Raw genomic sequence first — 23,752 nt, forward strand, 5'->3', positions numbered from 1 at the left:
CTTGATATCAGTGGACAACAATTCTATGTACAATGAGCTCTTGTCTTTCAGTGCTTGGTAGACTACTCTTCAGCAACATCTTTTGAAGGTACTAGAATGTACACTTCCTATATCTTTTAAAGCATATAATTGTCCTAAACTCTTCCGTAGTAGGAACATACAGGCTGTTTTAAGCATTCTGAAAGTGGGTCTTCATTTCGCTAGACATTGGTCTTTTAGGGTGTCGACATGTCCGCCAGTGCCGACCTACCCTCTCACTCCCACGTTTTACAAAATAGCATAGTCTTGTTTGTGCCAGCGCTGGCCAATTTTTTTTCCCCGTAAATTCCAACTATGGCTTTAAATAGGCTATCACCCATCCTAATACCAATAACCATTAGGAAAAAAATTCCCATGCCTGTTACTCCTTCCTACTCGAGCTGCCATTCTCAAAACGGCCATTGTCACACAACCTTTTCGTAACTGTTTATTGTCTGTCAGGAATCTTACTAATAGCCGAACACACAGTTACCCCAAATAATAAATGAATGTGTAAACTGAAAAGGAAATATTTGGAGTTAGAACTAGTTAGTAAGCTCTGAGGATGTTACGCTCCCCCAACTTCGTCAGGGGACATAAATAAGGTGACTTCCATGTCCGTGAGCGCAATCGGTTATGGCATCACAAAATCACGAAGACGGGACACCCACAGTCATGTCCATGACTGCTCACCGTCGACGGGCCGAAACGAAGAGCGGCTTCAATGGCTTCTCGCAGTCACGTTAACCGTGGCGTGTTGCACGCTGCAGAAGCGAACCCATCTGTGCATAATTTAACGTTTCGATACAAGCGTATAAAGAAATGCTTACCGCGTTGATTTATTTTTGCATTGTACTGTACCCTTTCGTGATAAGCGCTCTCAGCATGCGGTTCCATAGTGTAGTGGTTATCACGTCTGCTTTACACGCAGAAGGTCCTGGGTTCGAGCCCCAGTGGAACCAGATGTTTTCCATAATTGGGACGTACCTTCGCAAATATTTCTCTCACCACCAGCGTTAGTGAGAAACTGTACTATGTCCATCTCCCACCACAAACTGCCCATTCCCCACGTTAAAAGTAGACCATGAAAACAACGAACACGTGCAGCCGAAACAATCACTTAGATTCAACTACACGCATGTACAGAAGCCTTTATACATACGATGCAAAACACCCGGAATGTTCGCTACTCCCATTATATTCGACTTTTGAATTTGCCTACTATTTAGCCAACAGTATACATTTATTAGCCAGCAGCATACATTTTATTCTGCATACGAAATGCAGAACTGATCTTGATTTATTCATTCCTGATCCTGTTACATTCTGCAGCCTACATTGTCTACGAAGTAGACACTGGCCACAGCCTTCCGTGAAATTGGTGAAATGGAAGATGGATTTGTAACTAATCTTTACCAGTTCACGAGTTGTAAAGACGTTAAATAGAACTGGTGGGGGGTGGGGGAACATGACTCCACTTGCTGACGGTTGAAGTCGGTATAGAAATGTCTTGGCGACCCCTACTGTTCACTTCGTGTCGACCTGAAATAGGTTTTTCAATATGTAGGCACAAAAATCCACTGCATGTATTTATGTATATATATTGATTTTGACTATTTCCATTCATACTGTTAATTAGGAAAGGTAAAATGTCATCTGAGGATCTTTTGACATGTTTTTGAAAACATCCAAAAATGGTGATCATTTGTTTGTTATTCAAATCCCATTTTAGCACAATTTTTTTGTTCTGTGTTTGCTCCTTATGCATAGATAAGGCTATACACGACATTGTCAAGTAACATGTTTTGCCAAGTAACTTACATTTAGGGAAGTTTTAAATAACATGGAGTAAAATGCTCATCAAAGCCTGGCTCTGGATTATCCCAAAACTAGCTCACATCAAACACATTTATCCAATATTATCATGTTTTTTTTTGTTTGTTTGTTTTTAAAGCAATTAAGCTATATGTACAATTGTACAATATTTGATTTTTTATGATCACGTCACTCAGCAATTAATTCCTGTCACAACCTGCCTGTCAATAATATACTAATCAACCCCCTTTTCTAAGTATCCATTCAACCCCCTTTTCTAAGTATCCATAATGAGAGCTGAAGACACTTTTTGTTTTTGTTGTTACATATGGTTGCCTATACTGCCATTGAAAAAAACTTCACTATACCAGATATGCAGAATTGTGAAAGCTTCCTTTTATAAATGCTCTCTAATATATAATAAGTGATTAATTTTCAGAGGTTGTTGATCTTTTTAGAATAATTTTAATTCTGTGCTGGAGCTGTCCAGGGTTCTGAAATTGCTATTTTTCTGAATGTGTATAAATTAGTTAACAGTTTAAATAGTTTCCTGGCTTTGAAAAAAAAAAAAAAGTTTAGTTGTAAATATTGTGGTATCTACGCTTCAACTGGAACAGGGCCTTATGCTACTTTCGGTACATTGCTCTAAACTCAGGCACATGGGAACAAGGAACCAGAAATATTAATGTTCCCTCGAAAAGATCATGGAATGTTAAGGTCATGATCACCTTGTATTGGGAGGAAAAGATGGTAGGATCCTTTCTGTTGCTGAACTAATGTTGGAGCGTTTGTCAAAATTAAATTTAAAAAATGATTCAACAGCATTAGTTTAACTACTAACATTATAAATCCTGTTACACTTTTTATTAATATAGATCTAAGTCTATGGCTTTCTGGGATAAGGTGATTTGGTTTATTTGGTCTTCTGAAGTTTAAAGATGAAAAACTGTCTGTCTTGGGTGGTTGTTAAATATATATATTTATAAATGTATATTGCTAAATATGACTATATTTAGATATATTTTATAATTATAATTTGTCTATACACACACACACACACACACACACACACACACACACACACACGTCTTCTTACTGCTTGTACGGAAGGTGCACTTTCCAACCTGTTTTGAGAATAACCAAGGAATAGGACTTTTAATTTGGAAATAAACACCGCGTTAGTGTCCATTTTGAATTTAGCTATCGTTTTACCGCTAACTTCACTGTTGCTTGCTTTGGTTACATGTTGTTAAGTCGCGTTCAAATGAAACAACCCCTTAACTAAAAATATGGCAAATATTACAGCTGCTGTGACCACAGCTGCGGCGAGGGATCCCGCTGTTGACCGCTCCTTACGCTCTGTCTTCGGTAAAGATGAAAGATTCTCCTGTTGATAAATTATCTTACGATTGCTAGCTGTGCTAGTTAGGCACTGCTTTACTTGTTTGCTGCATTGATGCGACCCTAAGTAGCTAGCTGGTTTGCTAACATTACCGATCTGAGCTTTCCAATACCTTATTTTTTATTCAAGCATATTCAAGTTATGATTGTGTCTATGATTTTTAAATTCTATATATATATATATATATATATATATATATATATATATATATATATATATTATTTATTTATTTTACCAATGCTGATTTCCAGCTGGGAGCTGAGCTTAGCCTGTTTTTACGTTAGTTAGCCATCAGGTTATCGCTACGCTAATGAGTCCAGACACTCCCAGCTGGCCGTGTTGTGTGAGGAAGCACTAGTTGAAACCCTGATCGATGTGTGCTTCTGCCATAGTCGGAAACATTCCGTACGAAGCCACAGAAGAGCAGCTCAAAGACATATTCTCAGAAGTTGGACTTGTCGTCAGTTTCAGGTACGCGCGTCAGACGAGATGCAACGAGCTTCGTGCATGCATGCATGCAGAGTAAACACAGCTCATTTTTGCAGGTTGGTGTATGACCGAGAAACAGGGAAACCAAAGGGCTATGGGTTCTGCGAGTACCAGGACCAGGAGACTGCGCTCAGTGCCATGCGTAACCTGAACGGTAGAGAGTTCAGTGGCAGAGCCCTGCGTGTGGACAACGCGGCCAGTGAAAAGAACAAGGAGGAGCTAAAGAGTTAGTACTCCTCGTACAGAGTCGTTTGTGTTTTGAAAGATTTTCGCTTGCAGAAAGTAAACGGCAGCATCTTACGTGACCCTTTGATCTCTGAGGTTTGGGCACTGGGGCTCCGATCATCGAGTCTCCCTATGGAGATAGCTGTTCCACGGAGGAGGCTCCAGAGTCTATCAGCAGAGCTGTGGCTAGCTTGCCTCCTGAGCAGATGTTTGAGCTCATGAAGCAGATGAAAGTAAGTACATGGGAAAGCAAATCAAAGAGCAGTGCTCGTAATACATTTTCCCCTACGTTTTAATTGTGATTTAGATCTTATTTAGATTTGTTATTTCGATTTTCATCTTTGCTGCACACATGTGGTTAAGATGCTATCATGAAAAGGAGCGGGAAAGTTTCTGTTTATTGAGCCCCTGAATTTTTAAAATGATTATAATACTATTTCAAATGTAATAATTCTGGGAAGCACAGCTTTTCATCTTACGTACAGTGGAAGTTGCATTGTCCACGTGCAGAATATGCAATACATTTGATACAATTGTGTGTATTCTTGCTGTATTTACAAGATGGGATTGCTTTTGTCAATCAAAATTGCCTAAAATCCCTAATGTGGAAATGTTCCATCCTCATGTGGTATCATGTGTATGACTGTTGAGCATTACATTGCACAGCCGCGGCGCTGGGCAAAACTGACCTTGCTTGTCACTCTGCAGCTGTGTGTTCAGAACAGTCCCCAGGAGGCACGGAACATGCTCTTGCAAAACCCCCAGTTAGCCTACGCTCTTCTGCAAGCCCAGGTCGTCATGAGGATTGTAGATCCAGAGATCGCCTTGGTGAGAACTTTCATGGCGACCGAGTGACGTTTAGACGAGGCCTGTGTAGATCTGTCCATAAACGGACCTTTCAAGAATGAACACGGATTGCATACTAAAGAAAACTGTGAAAGTGCTAAATTATGATAATGATGTAATTTCATCTGTTTAGTGTTGAGGTAGTAATGCTGTTATGCCTTTCTCTGAAGCGATCTCAGCTGTGCACTGAAGCTGACACTGCGCTTCTTTCAGAAAATGCTTCATCGGCAAGCTGCTGTGCAGCCCATAAACCCCAGCAGCCAGGCAGGGCCAGTGCCAGGCTCCAACCAGCCTCTTGCTCAGCCCAGCGCTCCCGTGTCCCAGCCACAGGCTATGGTGAGCACCTCCATCTTTTTCACACGCTGCTATGTCTCATATCTCGCTAACATCATCCTGTGACTTTGGTTATATTCACGATTAGTACACCCACGGCAAATGTCAGGAATTGACCCGAATCATAAACAAAATGCGCTGCCTCGTCAAAAAAAAAGGTCACCAGTTGGATTTAACTAAGCAAATAGGTAAGAGCCTCCCATTGGATAATTACTGCATGGGTGATTGTTTCAGCTGGCAACAAGTTATTTAACCCTAACTGATGCAGTGAGTAGCTGCTCATTTGTTAAACAAATGATTGTGGAAAAGATGTTAATCTGATTCACAAGGATAATATTGGCATGCATCAAGCAGAGAAAACATCTAAGGAGATTGCTGAAACTACTAAAATCAGGTTAAGAACTGTCCAACGCATTATTAAAAAGTGGAAGGACTGGGGAAATATCGTCTTCGAGGAAAGAATGTGGTCGGAAAAAAATCTTGAATGATCGTGATCGGCAGTCACTTAAACGTGTGGTGAAATCAAATCGTAGAAAAACAACAGTAGAACTCAGGGATATGTTTAATAGTGAAAGTAAGAGCATTTCCACACGCACAATGTGAAGGGAACTCAAGGGATTGGGACTAAACAGCTGTGTAGCCTTAAGAAAACTACTTGTCAGTGAGGCTAACTGGCAAAAATGGCTTCAATTTGCTAGGGAGCATAAAGACTGGAGCAACGGAAGGTGGTCTGTGGTCTGAGGAGTCCAGATTTACCCTGTTCCAGAGTGATGGGCGCATCAGAGGCGGCTGAAGTGATGCACCCATCATGCCTAGTGCCTACCGTACAAGCCTGTGGGGGCAGTGCTATGTTCTGGGGTTGCTGCAGTTGGTCAGGTCTAGGTTCAGCAATGTTATGTGCCCAAAGAATGAGGTCAGCTGACTACCTGAATATACTGAACGACCAGGTTATTCCATCAATGGATTTTGTCTTCCCTGATGGCATGGGCATATTCCAAGATGACAATGCCAGGATTCATCGGGCTCAAATTGTGAAAGAGTGGCTCAGGGAGCATGAGACATCATTTTCACACATTGATTGGCCACCACAGAGTCCAGACCTGAACCCCATTGAGAATCTTTGGGATGTTCTGGAGAAGACTTTGCGCAGTGGTCCAAATCTCCCATCATCAATGCAAGATCTTGGGGGGGGATGAATGCAACTCTGGAGAGAAATAAATGTTGTGACATTGCAGAAGCTTGTGGAAATGATGCCACAGCAAATGCGTGCCATAATGAAAGCTAAAGGTGGTCCAAGGATATGTTGTTGTGTTTGACCTTTGTTTTTGGCCAGGCAGTGTAGATGAAAAGGTTAAAAAAGGTTCAGTATGGTCATACTATTGTCCTTAGTTGTGCCTCTTCTACGTCTGTGCATAAACTGATATGAACATTAAGTACAAAAAATTGTTTTATGTCATTATGTAAAACTGCATGTTTACAAACAGCCTCTTTTCATTCCATGGATCACAGGCAGGAATGCATGTGAATGGTGCTCCCCAGATGATGCAGCCTTCTCAGATGGGAGGTGGAGTGCCAGGGCCAATCCCAGGACAGGGCCCTCTGGGACCAGGAGGTAAATCTGATGCCTCCTCAGCTATGTGTGTTTGCGTGGGGGGCAGTGGTAGCTCAGTGTTTAACGTACTTGATTAAGGAAGATTGCTGGTTCAAGCCCCACCACTGCCAAGTTGCCACTGTTGCACCCCTGAGCAAGGCCCTTAACCCTCAATTGCTTAAGTTGTACTCAGTCTTAATTGTTAGTTGCTTTGGATAAAAGTGTCAGCTAAATGCCATAAATGTAAATGTGTGTGTATGTTCTGTGCATGAGCAGAACTGTCTTCCTCTGGTACCTTCCCTGCAGGTGGGATGCAGCCTCAGATAGGAATGCCTCAAGGAGGCCCCGTTCCCATGGATAGAGGACCAGGTACTGATGATTTTTGGAAGAGAGTTTTGCAGAATAGCTGCTTGTTGTGTGCGTGTTTTTGTTTTGTTTTGTTATTTTTTGTTATTTTTGTGGTGTCTCATTTCTCTTTCTCTTATGAGACAGGTGACCTGCTATGTTATTTTTTTAATGTAGATAGAACATAGATTCCCATTGTATGCTCATCATTGTCTAGATGATAATCTTTTGTTTCATTCAAAAATGTTTTCCTCCTTCTGAGCATTACAGCAAATCTTGTAAAATGAAGATAGACTGGGCAGACGATTAGCAGTCAGGTTTTTTATCGCTAAACTGGTTCACCTCTAACCCTCGAGCAACATGCAGCCTAGTATTGTAAAAATGCTCGTGAGTACTATCTGCAGGCCATGGTGTATACTTGCTCAGTCCTTTTTCCTGTTCCCTTTACTTAATGCTGGCCAAGGAACCCTTCAGGACTCCCCTGTTGGATCATCTGGTCAGGCTGCTATCGAGCGGCCGCAAGGTATCACGGCTTTGCCCTGATGTGCCGAGAGTGCAGGGGTCTGGGCTGTGTTCCACTCATAGGCCAGTGAGCTCATGCTAGGGACCATTTCATTGCAGTACACCTCTACATAGCAGTGCTTCTTCACCATGCAAAGTATTTTGACTGCCAGTTGTCAGAAAAATTGACTATATATAATGTTAGGGATGGATCAACAGGTTAGCAGTAATAAAACAGTGGAGGTTGCAACATTACAGCATGAGTTCAAATTATTTTCGCGTTTCCTTGATGCCCTTGTCAGCCTTTCATAATGTGCTTGACAAATGCGTCATTATCTGCTTCTGTCTACAGAATTCTTTTGTTTTTTAAAAAAAGACATGCCCTGGTTTGATGGCAGTATTTATTAATTGAGTCCAAAGTCTCTTCTAAATGTGCTTTACTTAGGAAAGGTAAGACCTCAAATAAGTATGTTAATGAAAACGTTACTAAAAATTAGAGTATACAGTGAAATATACATGCCAAGATGAATAACTAAGTCTTTAATCTGGATTTTAAGTCACCCACAGAGCTTGCCTTACTAGTATTCTGTGCATCACTATTCCAGATTTGAAGGGCTACCTAAAACAACCTCTTCTGTTCTAGAGATTACCAGTATGTGTGCCTCCACTGAGTAAAGTGGTTGGCATGGGCAATAATGCTGTAAGAGATTGGAAAGCTAGAGCTAGGTCATTTAATGCCTTTACATTTAAAAGCAAGACTTTGTAGTCAATGTGGGACTTAATAGGAAGTCAGTACATTGACTAAGACAGGCATAATATCCTGCAACTTTCATTTGCTGAGGCCTGCTATATTGTGAGATTGTTGGTTACAGATAGCACAGCAGCCAGTCAGTAACACAGTGCTGTAGTGTAATGCACTGGTTCTAAAGGTATAATACTAGTTTCTCAACATCATGTAGGGATAGCATATATCTTCTGTATAGAATATATCTTCTGTCTTCATATAATGGTGTCACATATTGGAGTAAAATTACATCAGCTGTTACCCAAGATCTTTAATTTTAACTTTCAGTTTTACAGAATATCCATTAAGGTATAGAATAAAATTAATAACCTTTCTTTGATCAGACCCAACATCAGTACTTCTGTTTTAATGGAGTTTAAAATGAAATACATTTCTGGTGATCCAAGCTTCTTTGTGTTTAGTACAGCCTTAACTTTTGCGTGGCTGTGTTCAAGGGGTTGTATTTAATTGGTGGTTTGTATGCTGCCCTAAACATAAACTTGTTTTGGGCCCATATTTAACTCTTTTGCACTAACAGTTTGGTAATCAAATAGGATCAGAAGGCAAGGACTTGTCAGCCTAAGCTGATCATGTTTTCAAATCTGTCCGTTGAAATGACATGGTGTCAAAAACTGCCCTACCAAAAGAAAAATGTTCACAATCCAAGTTATTCAGTAGGTCAGTAGTGCTGATTCTGTATTATAATGATTTCTAGAAACCAGATTGAAATACTTTGTTATTCCTTCAAAGCATAGGTGATGGACAACAACTTTCTCCAAAGTCTTAGAAGGAAAATGTGTGTTGGATAAAGGCCTAAATTTGTTTAACTGGCTCGCTGAGAACTGTACCTTCACATGTGCTCTGTCTGTGGCCAGTTCTCGTTGCTTGTTTTTGCATGTCATTTCTGGATCATCATTTTCAGCCTCATGTGTGTCTCACATGTAAGTCCTTTAACTTGAGTGGGTGTTGTCTTTTTGTAGTGCCCATGGTAGACCCACGGGCTCCTATGCGAGGAGCACCACCAGGACCCCAAGGCATTCCCCCCCGAGGCCTCCTGGGTGACGGTCCTAATGACCCTCGAGGTGGATCACTAGTAAACGTCACTGGAGATGTAGTGGAGCCAGGGTGGGTACAACATTTCTTCGGGATGTTTGCAGATGACTTTACTGTCAGATATGTTACTCCTTCTAGAACATATCTTTCAAACTCAAATGGTCATTGCTGCTTGTGATCTTGGGCCATTGTTTTTTTTTAATTTGTTTTCCTTCTTTTTCAGTCAGTCCTTCTGTCTAGTTTTCATGCTTGAGTGTATGTGTTTAACAGTCGGGGTTATATGGGTGCTCCACCACCGCACCAAGGGCCACCGATGCACATGGCTCCCCCAGATATGCGTGGACCCCATGACATGAGAGGAGCCCCCATGATGGGAGATCCCAGAGGCCCAATGATGGAACAGCGTGGGCCACCTTTGGACTCCAGGGGTACTTGATAATATGTGACGCACACCATATGGTATTATGTAGGTTTCTAAGTTTGTGTTGACAAGAAGGATGAACTAATTACAGTTTATTTGAACAGTTCCTATTCCTCAAGGTCGCGATCCTCGGGCTGTAGATGCTCGGGGTCCTGTGGCAGGCCAGAGAGTTCCTGTAGCCAGTGGAATGCAGGGTCCTCCACACGCAATGGGAACAAGTGCACCGCCGTCGGCTCGACCTGTACGCTCTGAACCATTGCACTTGCTGCTAATCCTTCCGCCCTATTTTGTTTCATTGTGCTTAGCATGGTAAAAAGGAAAACATTTTTTACTTTGTTCTACAGGGCCCTGCCTCTGACGTGTCATCGCAAGACCACGAAAAGGTAGGTGTGGCAGATGCATTTTAAGACAGAGTTTAATTTTCCATTTACAAGTGACACTCATTTTCAACGGACGAACAATCCTTTGCCCTTCCTGCTTGCGCTGTTCTTCCTTCTGCATTACTGGGTTAACTGATTGGCACCTCCTGTGTCTTTGTCCCTTCCAGGCTGCTCTGATCATGCAGGTGCTGCAACTGACCCCAGAACAGATCGCTATGCTGCCACCCGAGCAGAGGCAGAGTATTCTCATTCTGAAAGAGCAGATCCAGAAGACGGCTGGTGCACCTTGAAGATTCCAAGCGTGCCGTGAGTCTTTTCACGTGCCTGACGTTTTGATTAACTGTTTCTGAGGCGGTAGACTACCATTGTGTGCCTCAAGTGCCTTCGGGATGTTGTACCGTTTAGGAATGTGAGGAATGTAAAAGTAACAACTTTTTTTTTCTTTTGTTTTTCAGAAATGACACGAGACACGCTTGCAACACATGCTTGGCTTTGTTCTGTATTGGTCTATGATGGACTGCCATGTTAAATTTTGAAACCTGCGTTTGTTTAGAAAGTAAATGTATGGCAGTTGCACTGTTGATGTTGAAAGCAAACAAACCTGGATGTGGTCTCACAGGGAGACAAGCACATGACTGGACTTTATTAGTTACTTTATTGGCTGTCAGAACATTTCAATAAAAAAAAGTGAAAAATCTTACTGTTTACCTTTTTACTTAATTTTATTTTATGCGATAATTTCATTTACAGATACATCACTGGAGAATGATTTTTTTTTTTTTTTTAATGCAAGCTTAAGTGTTGTTTACTTTTCATTTACTTTTACTGTAATGAAAGAAAACTGATTTCCAGGAAACATCTTCCTCTTGTATTTCCTGGAGCATGCTTCTTGGAAGCATAAGTGAAAAATGTACACCAAAAAAAAAAAAAAAAAAAGATTCAACAGTGTTGTAAATAATCTACTTGTAACATTCTTGCCATTAACTTTGTGAAAAGTATAGATCAACACTGTTAAAACCCAAGCATGGATTATTTCAAGCATATAGTAACAACTCAGAAAGCCACACCCAGATTAAAGAAAGTGTCATATGGCTCAAAAAGGAAGCATTATAGTCTAATTTGTAGTTGAGGGCAAGTGTGGGTGCTCCATGCACCTTTTGAAAATTGCAGAGGTTAAATACACACAGTACTGTGCCCATACACAGTTATAATGACTGAGGGAAATGGGTGCTTCCTGAAATGTTTACTATTCTGATTGGGCTAACACCATCACTACTACAAACAGCTAGACACTAACAGCTGACTAACAGTCAGGCTCCTACTTCATACTCACAATAGCGCCCAGACCAGACATACTTCTGGCCCTGCAAATATACTTTTCCTGAGGAGGTAGTTGTATCTACTTCAGGGTTACACACCCAGGTAGGCAGTGAAGCTTACAAAATATAAAAACAGTCCTTTCATACCCTTACAACATCACTCAGATTCATTGTAATCAAGTTATTTGGGTAGGGGGCTTGTCCTTCAGGTTCAGCTGGTTACTTGCACCAGTTTCATTCAGAAGTTCTCTTTGTTGAAGTAAAACTTGGTTTTCCGAGGATCCACGTCAGAATATTTCACACATTTCTTTGCCAAGACTTTTGCTAAAGACTCTGGGCCACACAGAAATGTGCCAACTACTGACCTGTAGGTATCAATTAGGATGAAAAGTAAATATCTTTATATTGGATCAAACGCAGGTGACATGATCTTTTTTCTTTTTTTTTTAAGTTTTAAACTTACGAGGGATTTTCTTGCCGGACTTGCTCAAATTCCTTATCCCAGATGGGTCTTCCATAGTGAGTCTTCTGCTTCAAGCCAGTGATTACATCTGTGTCTTTATCAAAATGTACCATCACATGGGCTGCCTATAATCAAAGAAAGAATAGAGTCTAACATGCCAAGGCAGTAGTCCACATGAACTCTTTTGTTGTACTAACTGCTGTACGAATTAGTACAACATTTATTTTAAGTTGTAATAACAAGGACAGGCTTTGTACTAAAAGGACAAAAAGATTGTGCCAATTTGTCCAAATGATTTGTATTATGGAAGCAAACATACATGAGTATGGTCCCATCCAGTGAGGTAAAGTTTGTATGTCAGGAAGTCTCGCATGCCTCTCTCCTCCATTTCTTTTTCGAGCACCTGCAGCAGATCTGCAAACCACTCAAAGGCATTTGTCTCCCTACACAACCAGTAGAAGTATATCTGTGTGGAAAATTAAGGACAAAAAACAATCGGTACGCCACACTGACAGCAAACTGAACATCTAGCTTTGAGAAGCCAGAAGATCACATTCTGAGATGTAACGAACATCAAAATGTTTGTAGCTTTGACCAAGAACCTGATTTGCCTGTTCGACACAAGTAGACATTCTCACCTTTCTGGTGCGCAGCTTGGGATTGGAATCTTTGAACTTATACCAGATAGACTTCAGAATTGATGCGAACGGGGTCACCCCGATCCCAGCTCCAACCAGCATGCTGACTTCATAATCAAACACATCTTCACTGGCAGTTCCAAACGGGCCATCCACACCCATCCTGAATGAAAATCAGAAATCAGATAGTTAGGCTTTCCATGGTGAGATATGATACTGCTGTATATGGTCTGTTGCTAATACTGTATTTTTGAATACATGAAATTGCCTGAGTTTATGCTTTAGATATTGATCAGGTTTATAAAAGCAGTGTCAAATGTGTGCTATAAAACTCAAAAGAGAAATAAGGTAATGGCTCACTTCGGCCCTTGACTCCCCTCTGGTAGATTTTCTAGCATCTTAATTAATTGGTTAGTCCAGTCCCCAGCTGAACGGATGTGCAATGTGAAAAAGTCTTCCTCTGGGGCTGAGGTCAGTGTAAATGGGTGCCATTCTAGTTGGGAGATAGCTGGACAGTTTAAGAAAACATACTGCCCAGCGTCCATCTTAAAACCAGACTTCACCAACTGTAGCTCGAGGACATTGGATGGATGCATCACAATCTAGGGGATATAAATGAGAAAATCTGTTTGCTTTCAAAATACCCGACAAACTACTTTTGCTAATGATGCTACTCCATGGCATCAGTGAAGGCTTACCTTTTTGTATCTCACAGTCTGCATGTAGCGGATAAACCGCAGAAACCTTTCACATATGTAAATCACCATAGGACCAATCACCCACTTCCAGGTCTGTGAAAAGCATTCAGCAAATGAGTGCTATGGAATAGACCTAAAAATTCCATCAGAAATTCTACCTATGGTACATGTACATACATGTAAATATATACATACATGTAAATGTTACCTAGTTAACCCTTACCTGAGGAAACCCTCCAACAAACTGAGGGATTGGGCATTCAGGAATCAAGCCCCAGTTCTGCGGCTGTGTTTTGCAGAAAATGGTGTCGTGAGGCGGCTCAGTGGTCTGTTGACCTCGAACAATGCGCCTGCATCAGAAGCAAATGTCAGCTTTCACATGCTGTTCTTATCAGGAAAAGTCAACCGTCTCGAGCCAGTGTCCACAGTGCTGAAGCCTCACCCTGCCCCATGAAAGACAAGGCCAGCGAAGAAGATGATGAAAAGGTGATGCGTATACCAGAAGACCTCAAAGTAGCTTCGTCGAATGACCTCCATTGATGATGTGATCATGAGGATGAGAGCAAGGGTGATCACAACTCCAGTAAGGCCAGCAATGGTGGTGAATGCGAACAGGGTTGGGGTCTGGGGCGCAAGTACATTAAAGCTGTCAATGGCAATTCCCTCTGAATACTGAATACTGTTAAAATATGTTTGGAAGAATGCAAACAGGATATAGTACAAGTGGCAAAACTCACTGTATAATCATATTCGATAGGATTGAGGTAGGTGGTGTTTTTTGCTCTGTTGTCCCGAAGGGCAGACAGATTACCGGGGAGGGGACCATATTTCCCATGTCGACTGTTAATGTACCACTCCACATTGAGCAGATGGGCAACAGTGTGAACCGCTAGACAGTGGGAAAACAGAAGGGTCTCTAATGCCATTGTCTCACAATGGCATGTGTAGAAGTATTGAGGACTGAATTCATCTGCTGTAGGTTTTAATTTTCAAGAATGTCCATCCTTGGTGAATTTTTAACTATAGCCAATAAGAATTTTTCCCCACATTGCTAGGTATTTTTTAGACTTGAGCAAATGAAAAAAACATGTTAAAAATCCTAGAAACCACAAGAACTGTGATGGCTTTTCAGGTGTGCACTTAATCCCCACAGATATCTGACTAATCCCTGCCATTTCCTGTTAGTTATCTAAGTAGGACACAGTTAAATAGTTTACCAGTCATCAATGCAATCATGTAGGCGACAAGTTTGTGGAAAGTGAGATTTTTGTCCAGTTGTTTCCGCAAAGCTACTCCACAGCACTGAAATGTAAACAAAAGAAGGGCTATGTTAAAAAGGTCCTAGACCATGTTTAGTTCTATGATGAAACAGTCACCAATGAACACGTTCAACAAACACACACACACACACACACTCATTTCACACCACCAACTCACCACAGAACACGTTCCAACGCACGCACGCACGCACACGCACACGCACACGCACACGCACACACCGACACCTGTATCACCCCACCAACTCACCATAAAGTTGCCACGGATCAGAGACAGGAGGTTCCGGCACACTGGGAGGAGGATGAGCATGCAGTTAAAGTTGAGGACGGCAGCAGGGGCTCTGGCCCATGACAGTGCAGACTGGAAGGCAACACACCCACTTTAATCTACCTCCATCTTTCTTTTTTGCCACATTAAATAGTACATTCTACTTAGACTCAAGCCAAAATAAAGGTAGGACCTAGTTTTAATGTGTTGCAATTCTGTCTCAAGAAAAATGTTTCCCAGAACTGCAGGATTGTGGAATCAGGACTTTACATTTTAAAAGTAAATGCATTTCATAGCTTAGACTCTCATCTTGCCATCTGAAATGAGTTTTAACAGTCAAGACAAATCAGAATGCAGCTTTGATAATTAGACGTGTGATGGCGCTCACTCCTAGTAGCTGGTGTGTGTAGAAGAATTGAGGCCCCAAGTCGTAAAACGAATAGAAGTAAACAAACAAGAAGACATTGATGCCCATCCAGACCACCTGAAAAAAACAATCATAATGTCATTCTTCAAAGATACAGTCGGTGTGATCTGCCAGTTTGGACTTTATCCAGACGCGTTGATTATACATTTTGTTACCGTCTAGAGTAACACTTACAATTCAATTCGTTTGTAATATTGCTATACTTACAGTTTATAGTTTACTTTCGCTATTTTAAAAATTAAATATTGAGGTTTGGTCCATTTAAGAGTAAATTTATCTGTACGTGTTCTTACCAGAATAAAGGTTTCCAGTCCATGGTTAACAATCCAATTACCCATCTTTGTTCGTGCAGTGGAAGTCTCCCTTTGAACCGATCGCTACCTGCTCTCGTTTTAATAGCCTGCCTGCTTGCGGCCAAACTCCGCCTTCGCCTTCGCCTTGTGGTGGTACAAGGAAACCATTTGGGGTGATAAAGGATGAAAAGCAGGAAATAGTCGTGGGGAAAACCTCTTCTAAGAATAGCATTATATTACAAGATGAGCACTTTCTGAGCACTTTCGGGTAGCACAGCGATCAATGTACACGAGGAAGTTTTGAATTCATCTCTATACTCTCGTTGTGATACAATTTTTGAACAAAGAAAATCTTGTCAGATGTTCAAAATATTTTATTAATATTTATTCAAATTATAGACAGTAGATCAGATACATCATTCAGGGACATCAAACATACAAAATTAAGACATTCCTTTTTTTGGCTTTTAAAATAAATGCAATCAGTTTCAACAGATGTTGACATACACTCTTAAAACTAAACACTCAGGTAAATACTTCAGTGTTTGTCAACCTCGATCTGTTATGAGAAATGACCCAAGAGTTTCATTGTGCCCTTGGGGGACAAACCACTGGACCACCTGCCCTCTGCTTTTGATGATGTTCATTCCCTACAAGAGAGTAAAGCATGGATTTCCCTAAATAACCACATCACTTCTTTCTGAGTCGGACACCTGGCAGGCTTTCAGCACACCTGGTCGACGGTTGTGTGTTCTACCCACTTCTGAAGGATGCCTTTGTGAACCTGTCTCTGCATAACTAAACAGATGACATTCTTTGATATCTAGCAGCCAGCAGCTCACGGGAATCTATCAGTGCCTGCTTTCATTTCCACACCAAAGCAATGAGACTTAAAATGAGAGTTTAGTAACAGCTCCGCAAGTCCAATTCAAAATTCTTGTGCCCAAAATACTCTTGTAACACAACATATTTGTTTGTTTAATCACCTGCAGCAGTTATAGTGTAGCTCTCTCCACAGGCTTGTCTTTAGAAAAGTCAGCACGGCACTCCTGAGCATAGACTCGTGCAAATACGCTAGGTAACGCCCAACATTTGATGACGTGAACAGCACAGTCCCCGTCAAGCTGCCTCGGTGAAGTCATCCACAATATCCACCTCCCGCTCCGGGAGCAGTTGGTCCCGTGGAAGCAGCATGGGGTCTCCGGCACGCTGGGGCGGAGCCTTCCCCCGGCAGCACATGCAACGGAGGCACTCTTCCACGTTGTGTTTGATCAGCTTCCGCGCTGGGTGGCAGAACTGGTAGAAGAGCAGCATGAAGAGGACGCCGAGGCCGTAGCAAACGACCAGCTGCACGGCCAGCAGCGGTGCGCACACGTACTCGTAGAAGTCCGACTTGAAGAAGTACCACAGCGCGATCAGCGCCAGGTTCTCTACGAAGCGCAGGGTGTAGTACGTGGCCAGGCGGCTCCAGCGCGGCTGCTTCTCGATCAGGTCGTGGTCAGCCAGATTGAGCTGGACGGCCGACCAGCAGAAGACGTTGATGCACGCGTACAGGAGCGTCACCATGCACAGCACTACGCTCGTACCCACCTTGCTGAAGTTCTTCTCCACATTCTCGGGGAGCGATGCCCGCCGCACCCAGAACTCCACCCACGGCTGGAAGAAGAAGAAGAGCAGGTTGGCCCCGCCCACCAGGATCACCCAGAAGGTGAGTGCCGTGCTGAAGAGCACCAGGGTGGTGACGCGCGTAGTGATCTCCAGGCCTCGCCATAGCACCATACAGAGGTAAGCGGCAGGACTCATTCGCACCTTATAATCGTCATAGCGGATCTGTATGGCCAGAACACTGCACACCAGTGCCCCGTATGTGATTGATATTAGGGAGACGACCATCAGAGCAACTAAGAAAAGGAAAAATTAGAACATTTTGGTATGAGAAAGTACATTAGTACATTACACTGTGCTTGATGCAAAGCACAAGAAGTAGCAGACTCGAAGCTTCTAGAGTTCTATCAGCACCCCCTAGCGGAGAAACTAGAGACATGTTGTATGCACTGCCCATGATAACTCACGTCTGGCGGGAAGGAGATACTTTTCCTGAATGGCAGCATATAGCTGTAGCGTCAGCTGAGGGGTGGAGCCAAGGAAAGCCTGGATGACAGCTGTGCGTTTGAAGGCATCACGGTGGACAGTGAGCTTACGCTCCGAGTGTCCGATCTCCCATTCCATGGGGGAGCCCACGGCCTTGCCTTTCTTCAGCTTCCTCTTCCTCGTAATTGTGACATAAGGCTCCTCTTCTCTGCCTGCCTTGCAGTAAACCACCAAAGCTTCTACACACCTGTACAGTGGCGAGATACGGATAAGGTCTAGACAAGACTTTCATTTGTAGTGCAGAGACCAGCGAGAGAAACCGCTGATACGATGACTGATGATATTGTGTCCAAATAGAAATCAAACCCTGGCAAACATTACCAAAATATATTAAAATTCATCTTTAGACAGGGAGTGTGAAAATGTAGGTAAGAAACAAAATGCTTTTCTTCAGGTGTGAGTAATGGAGCAAACTATATAAATAACACCACGAACAAACATTTTACAGCAAAGTCACTGCCCATGATCACTACTATCGTTTACTTCCACAAGAAGGCACTAGTGTGCAGAAAATAATCTGACTTCATCTTAAAATTCCTGTTCACTAAGACACAAATAGGGCGTGGTCTAGTTTGGCAGAACAGTGCTTTTGTAACATCAGTCACAGGGAAGTACCACTGTTTGAGCACATACCTGAAAAACAAAGCAGGAACAATAATACAATAATCAAACAGTCAAATGGTAGCGCTTCAATAGTTCTATGAACAGACTAGGGCAAATGATAGGAGAAGGGGTTTCATTTCGGTGTTGGTGTGCCTCTGTAGCTGTGCTATTGTGAGCTCACCCTGTGCAGGCAAATGGGTCCACACACAGAACGAACACTAGAACACCCAGCTGATGTTTGATGCTTTCTCAGTTGCTATAAGACAAATCTCTCTGGTCTGACAAGGTCCAAGGCTGAAGCGAGGCCAAGGGTGGGGCCAGTGTTCAGTCTGTGATCCAGAATCTCCTCATCACTAAGCACACAGTGTTGTCATTTCTCCCTACGGCTGGCAGCTTTCAACATGGCGGGAACTCAGTCGAGTGTAGAAAACAGCGAGTGTCTCACACACCTTAATTTGCTAAGAAGGCAGCTGGAGGTCATGCCGATCAGCAGACCTGAAACCTGATCCTTCAGCTAAACAAGTTCAGGAGCCTTCACACACCTGCCCAGAAATCAATCAATTTACACTGACGACAGTTGTGCAAAAAACTATGAGCAAAGACATGTATGCACACGTCCCATGTGTTAGTCACTGCAAATCACAAACATTATGAGCACTGCTTATATCCTGCTTTTATATATAAAAATCCAATTTTGATCTGTTGATTCCCCCCCCCCCCCCCAGCATTTTGTTTTAAAAACAAAGTTGTTTTTGATTACATTTAGGTGATAATTTATCTAGTGGATACTTCTTTTATTTAAAATAAATGCACTACAGACAGAGTGCAGATCTGCTTAAGCAGAGAGAATGCAGACAACTTAAATAATTCAGCAATTTTCTGTCAGTTGTTATTAATATTGTTGAATTTTATAAGATGCAAATAGATAGATAGATAGATAGATAGATAGATAGATAGATAGATAGATAGATAGATAGATAGATAGATAGATAGATAGATAGATAGATAGATAGATAGATAGAAAAAGAAAGAAAGTCGAGGTGGTGGTGTTTCTATGTCGCCATTGGCCTCCTTGCTTTCGAAATACCAGCACTGGCCATTGTAAAACACATATTGGCCAACTGCTAAAATGAACGCTTATTTCTGAAAGATAAGTGCACATCCCTGTAGGAGCTTTATGACAGCCATAAATGCAATTTACATCATTGCAGACTGTAAACAACTTCCTACACTCTCTAACCCTTGAATCAAAACACCTAACTTGCACATACAGTCACCAGCTGCTTTTAGGTGCAACCATTCTAAAAGAGTTCATTATAGGCGGTAACATGGAAGTACCGCATGGCTTTGTGTTGACATGCATGTACCCAGCATGGTGACAGTGCTGGTGTTTTACATGTGTCTGTTTAATGGCTAGGTTTAAAGAGCTCCATTACCCATCAGTGTGAAAATTACAGTCAAGGAAGGAAATGCACACTTAGAGAGAGATAATGATGATGCTTAGGAAATACAAACCATGCACGGCAACACATGACATAGTGTGTCTAACTCTACAGTTACAAAGGAAAAAGCCCCTAGAAGCCAGGGAAAACATATTCCAATATACACCATGTTGTAATTTTCCGAGGACTTCTAGCTGATCTGAGGAACCATAATATGGCTTCAGAGTAAATGGCATTTGTAATTTGATAAAGTGAGGCGTGCCTGTATTCTGCACAGCTATATACCCTTGGTCTGCCTTTGTTAGTTATTCAGAGACAGGGAATCGTGTAACATGATCAATAACATCAAGCTTTGGCCTCGGCAAAGCAAAAGCACGCTAATGTAGACTAATATTTAGGACAATGCAAATAGCTGCCCTCATGAGCAGATAGCACTAAAATTGTTCGCATTTTAACTACTGCACATTCATAAGATAGTCACAGGGCTGATGACTCAGATGAGAATAAACAGCAGGCCTCCTGAATGAGATCTGATTACTTATAATCATGTTTCAGCACTTTGAATTGACAAAAAGGTTTTGGTGAGGGCCAAATAAAGGAAGAGCACATGATGACATGTCTAAATCTCATCTAAAAGCAACATGTTTATTATGTTGCTAGTACCATGATGTTTATCCACTGAACATCTTTTTGTAAATACCACCTCATTTTAGAAATTGTGACAGATGATTGGGGGCGGGCGACTAACGGCCAAACCTTTTTTGTGAGAGAATGTAAAAAGCCATGTTCACATGTTTCAAGGAAACAAAAATTGAACAGTTAAGGTGAAGAGTCATTGGAAGAAACTGTTAGTAGTCTTTCTCCCTCACAACCAAAACCAAAAGCTGCTAATTATGATTTTATTTGGAACCTGTTCAGAGCCAGCAACCATAAACCTTGCTGCACCAGTACAATGAAGAGACTTGAGCAGGTTTTGTTGTTGTTGTTGTTGTTGTTGTTGTTGTTGTTTCCTACAGTCGGCTGGCTGTTCTTAGAAAGAACCTTCCCTTTTCCATTGTAACCGTTGTTTATGGAAAGAGCAACCGGGCAACTCTAGTAAAAGTAGCATTGTAGAAAGATAGGAGTAGGAGAACCAAAAGCAGTCAAATGACTTATTGTTAACATAACCACATCTGGGTCATGGTTGGTTCTTACTTCATTTTATCCATATTATTATTATAACTCAGTTGTATTTTATGTACATGCTTCTAAGTTAATATCATTGTGAAAGCAATTTAGCAGCACAACAAAGATTTCAGGCCAAAATAAAACAGGTCAGTAGCTGAGACAGGGAAGAGTAGATATTTTCTAATATCTTTTCCGGTCAAAGAATGGCATAATCATCCGTAAGACGCTGTGCTGTACTTGCACAACTCTCATTCCACACTCTTGACCCTGCTTTAATCGACATTCAGATGACTACTCAGCAGCGGCGCTACACAAGATGTCTGCTCAGCTGTGCTACACAACAGATGTGTGCATATCTGCACACACCATGCCTTCACTACACACCTCCCACAATAGCTGAAGTACTACAAAGACCAAAATACTTGTACAAAACACAAAGGAGGCATTAAAGGGCAATGAGCTTTATGCTACACCCGCTTTAACATATAATTTCTGGGCACGTCTTGAACGCTCCCAGTTACATCACATACAGTAAAAGCAGTGTCCTCATTTGTAAATAATCCTCACTAATTAACCTAAACAATTCAAAGTGGCTGCCTCCTGTCAACAGGAGACCTTTAGCACCTTATGCTAGACCTTGTGTCCCTTAGATTTGAAACAACCATTAAAATTCCATGGGGAATGTTGACAAAGTAGCATTTGAATATCTACTTAAGACACCACCTGGTAACTACACACTCTGCCTGAAAATGAGTTACTTTTTATCCAACAAGGCTGTACACAATCTGGAGTTCAGAACATCTAGGTGTCTGCTCATTACAAATGTCTAGAATGTTCCATTTTAAAAACCCATAACTCTCTTTGTTTGCATACCCGTAGGACATGTTAAACACATCCAAATAAACAAAGGACTTTTTAAAGGCCCAGGGCTCATACTCTTGGATCTGTATCATGTACTGTATCCATGATGTGTAATCTGTAGGCTAATTTGAAAAAAATAACTTTTGAAAATGGGATGGTTCACTACAAAGTGAAACGAAGACTGTCTGTGGACGGTTTATGTGGCTTTACACCCACGGGCCTGCGCTCGGGGGGGGGGGGGGGGGGGGGGTGGGGGGGGGGGGGGGGGGGGAGGCTGAGGAAAACGGGCCCACACGCTGCACGGGTGATGTGTCAAAACGGTGGCAATGGCCAGGCTGTCCGAAAGGATTTGAGCACAGTAACCTAATACGGATTACAAAGATGACTCGAAATGTAGCTTGTCATTTTCTTCCGTGGGCAAGTTTAGGGAACTCCACTGCAGCTGGCGCAACCATCGTCACTATGGTGACAGGAGCCAGCGCTACAGCTAACGGAAAGCTCGCTGGCTGTGAAGGGCTTTAATGTAGAGACGATGTGTCAGTTTTGTGACCTTGTGCCTGTAATCGAATGTCAGTTAACCGTTACACACCTGATAATCGGCCCCATTTGAAGTAGGTGCATAAACAGCACAAGCGGACGGTCTCTTCCCAAGTCCCGGTGAATGAATGTCAGCGTCAGCTGGGTCAACACACTGGGCACCAGTATGAAAGTAATGGTCAGACCCATCCAGATCACGTCGCCGCTCCTATCGTACATGCTGCACAGCACAGCGGCGCAGATGAACTCTGCACAGTAGAGGACTGTTGCCCACACGACGCTGAAAGGAGGGTGGACCTTGCTGTGACTGATGACCATCACGAACCCGTTTTCGGCCGGGACGGGGGAGACCTGTGGGATCTCCGATATGGAATTTTCGACTGCCTCATCCATTTTATCCCCGTGGCTCCAACAACCTCGATCACTCGGGATGACCGTGGAGTTCAGCTTTCATGAGGCGATCGGCTTTGACACCACATTGCAAAAAGACACAAAAAACAACGAGACATACGAGGCTTCCAGGAGTGCAAAGTCTTGCTGCAAAAGCGGCGCACTTGTTAGAGTCATACGGCTTTGATTTCATCCGAGCTGCACCTCTCCCAGTAACTTTCAGTGCCTGGTTCACAGCTGTCGGTTCCTTTCAGCGGTCAGACATAAGGGAACTTAGCTAGGACAGCTAGCCGTCTAACAAAACTGAGTCGGCGTGTAGTTCCCGATGCATGCTCACCTCCCCAGACCACTGGGAATGAAGGACTCGCCACCATTTGCTGATCGGACTAAAAAAGTCGCCCTAACAACAGGCAAAACGTCCAACTTGTGAACGAAACAAACACGTCTTTGTATCCTACAACTTTGACACAGTCGTACTTGGCATAACACTCCGACGCAAACGACTCGAAATAAAGCAGAGAATCACAACGACGTCGTATCGTCTCGTCGAGGATTCCATTGAAAATTTACCAGAAATGGTTTTGGTTTTGCATGGTCCTTGTGATTTGGACAGGCAGGTGTGTCCCTACACTTCGTCTTTGACGGCAAGTCACTGCCTTCAGTTTCGTTCCCACGGGTCCTAGTGCCCTTTCAGTACACGTGCTGGCTCCGCCTAATGCTGAACAAGCGCTGTTTTTAATGGGACGATTTTTGGAATGGTGTTTAAAGAAAACTAAACAATAATGCTAACTGGTAGTTAATCTGTCACTAGCTTTCAGTTAGACAAATCAAAGTTAAGCAAAAATAAATATATAAATAAATTCATAATCAAAGGTGCTCAAACCATTTTTCATCCATGGGTCCTTAGTTTAAAAGGTCATTTACATTTAAAATCTTCTGACATTACCACTGCAGCTCACTTTTTGACTTCTCATAGCATTGAATGAGAAATGACAAGAAATATCAAATTTTCAGT

General features: G+C 42.3%; 3 protein-coding genes and 1 non-coding gene across 6 annotated transcripts; 2 read left to right on the plus strand and 2 right to left on the minus strand.

The window, feature by feature from the left end:
* The first annotated feature begins 907 nt into the window (after positions 1-907).
* trnav-uac lies at positions 908-980 on the plus strand. Its single transcript has one exon. It is a non-coding gene; the product is annotated as a tRNA-Val (tRNA).
* Positions 981-3,041: 2,061 nt separating this feature from the next.
* cstf2 (cleavage stimulation factor, 3' pre-RNA, subunit 2) lies at positions 3,042-10,900 on the plus strand. Of its 3 annotated transcripts, none has more exons than XM_027022587.2 (15): positions 3,042-3,201; positions 3,628-3,706; positions 3,781-3,950; positions 4,046-4,182; positions 4,658-4,777; positions 5,009-5,131; positions 6,638-6,740; positions 7,026-7,088; positions 7,522-7,587; positions 9,330-9,474; positions 9,673-9,830; positions 9,928-10,064; positions 10,168-10,206; positions 10,371-10,509; positions 10,659-10,900. In XM_027022587.2, the coding sequence occupies exons 1-14, from the start codon at positions 3,123-3,125 to the stop codon at positions 10,491-10,493; spliced, it is 1,542 nt and encodes a 513-aa protein (XP_026878388.1). In that variant the 5' UTR covers positions 3,042-3,122; the 3' UTR covers positions 10,494-10,509; positions 10,659-10,900. The 3 variants fall into 3 exon arrangements, with proteins under 3 accessions (XP_026878388.1, XP_026878389.1, XP_026878390.1); XM_027022588.2 differs by having other exon boundaries at positions 7,528-7,587; XM_027022589.2 differs by lacking the exon at positions 7,522-7,587.
* Positions 10,901-10,964: 64 nt separating this feature from the next.
* Positions 10,965-15,644, minus strand: nox1 (NADPH oxidase 1). Its single transcript, XM_027022590.2, has 13 exons — positions 15,587-15,644; positions 15,255-15,350; positions 14,849-14,959; positions 14,539-14,623; positions 14,059-14,210; positions 13,764-13,945; positions 13,545-13,671; positions 13,322-13,414; positions 12,984-13,225; positions 12,624-12,786; positions 12,305-12,451; positions 11,986-12,110; positions 10,965-11,887 (listed from the first exon to the last, which is right to left on the minus strand). Exons 1-13 carry the CDS (start codon positions 15,629-15,631, stop codon positions 11,761-11,763), a joined length of 1,695 nt encoding a protein of 564 aa, XP_026878391.2. The 5' UTR covers positions 15,632-15,644; the 3' UTR covers positions 10,965-11,760.
* Positions 15,645-15,942: 298 nt separating this feature from the next.
* xkrx (XK related X-linked) lies at positions 15,943-23,383 on the minus strand. Its single transcript, XM_027022594.2, has 3 exons — positions 22,400-23,383; positions 17,659-17,924; positions 15,943-17,487 (listed from the first exon to the last, which is right to left on the minus strand). The coding sequence occupies exons 1-3, from the start codon at positions 22,738-22,740 to the stop codon at positions 16,706-16,708; spliced, it is 1,389 nt and encodes a 462-aa protein (XP_026878395.2). The 5' UTR covers positions 22,741-23,383; the 3' UTR covers positions 15,943-16,705.
* Between the last annotated feature and the right edge of the window lie 369 nt (positions 23,384-23,752).

This window comes from Electrophorus electricus, chromosome 12 (genome assembly GCF_013358815.1).
Source record: "Electrophorus electricus isolate fEleEle1 chromosome 12, fEleEle1.pri, whole genome shotgun sequence".
Classification (NCBI taxonomy): Eukaryota; Metazoa; Chordata; class Actinopteri; order Gymnotiformes; family Gymnotidae; genus Electrophorus; species Electrophorus electricus.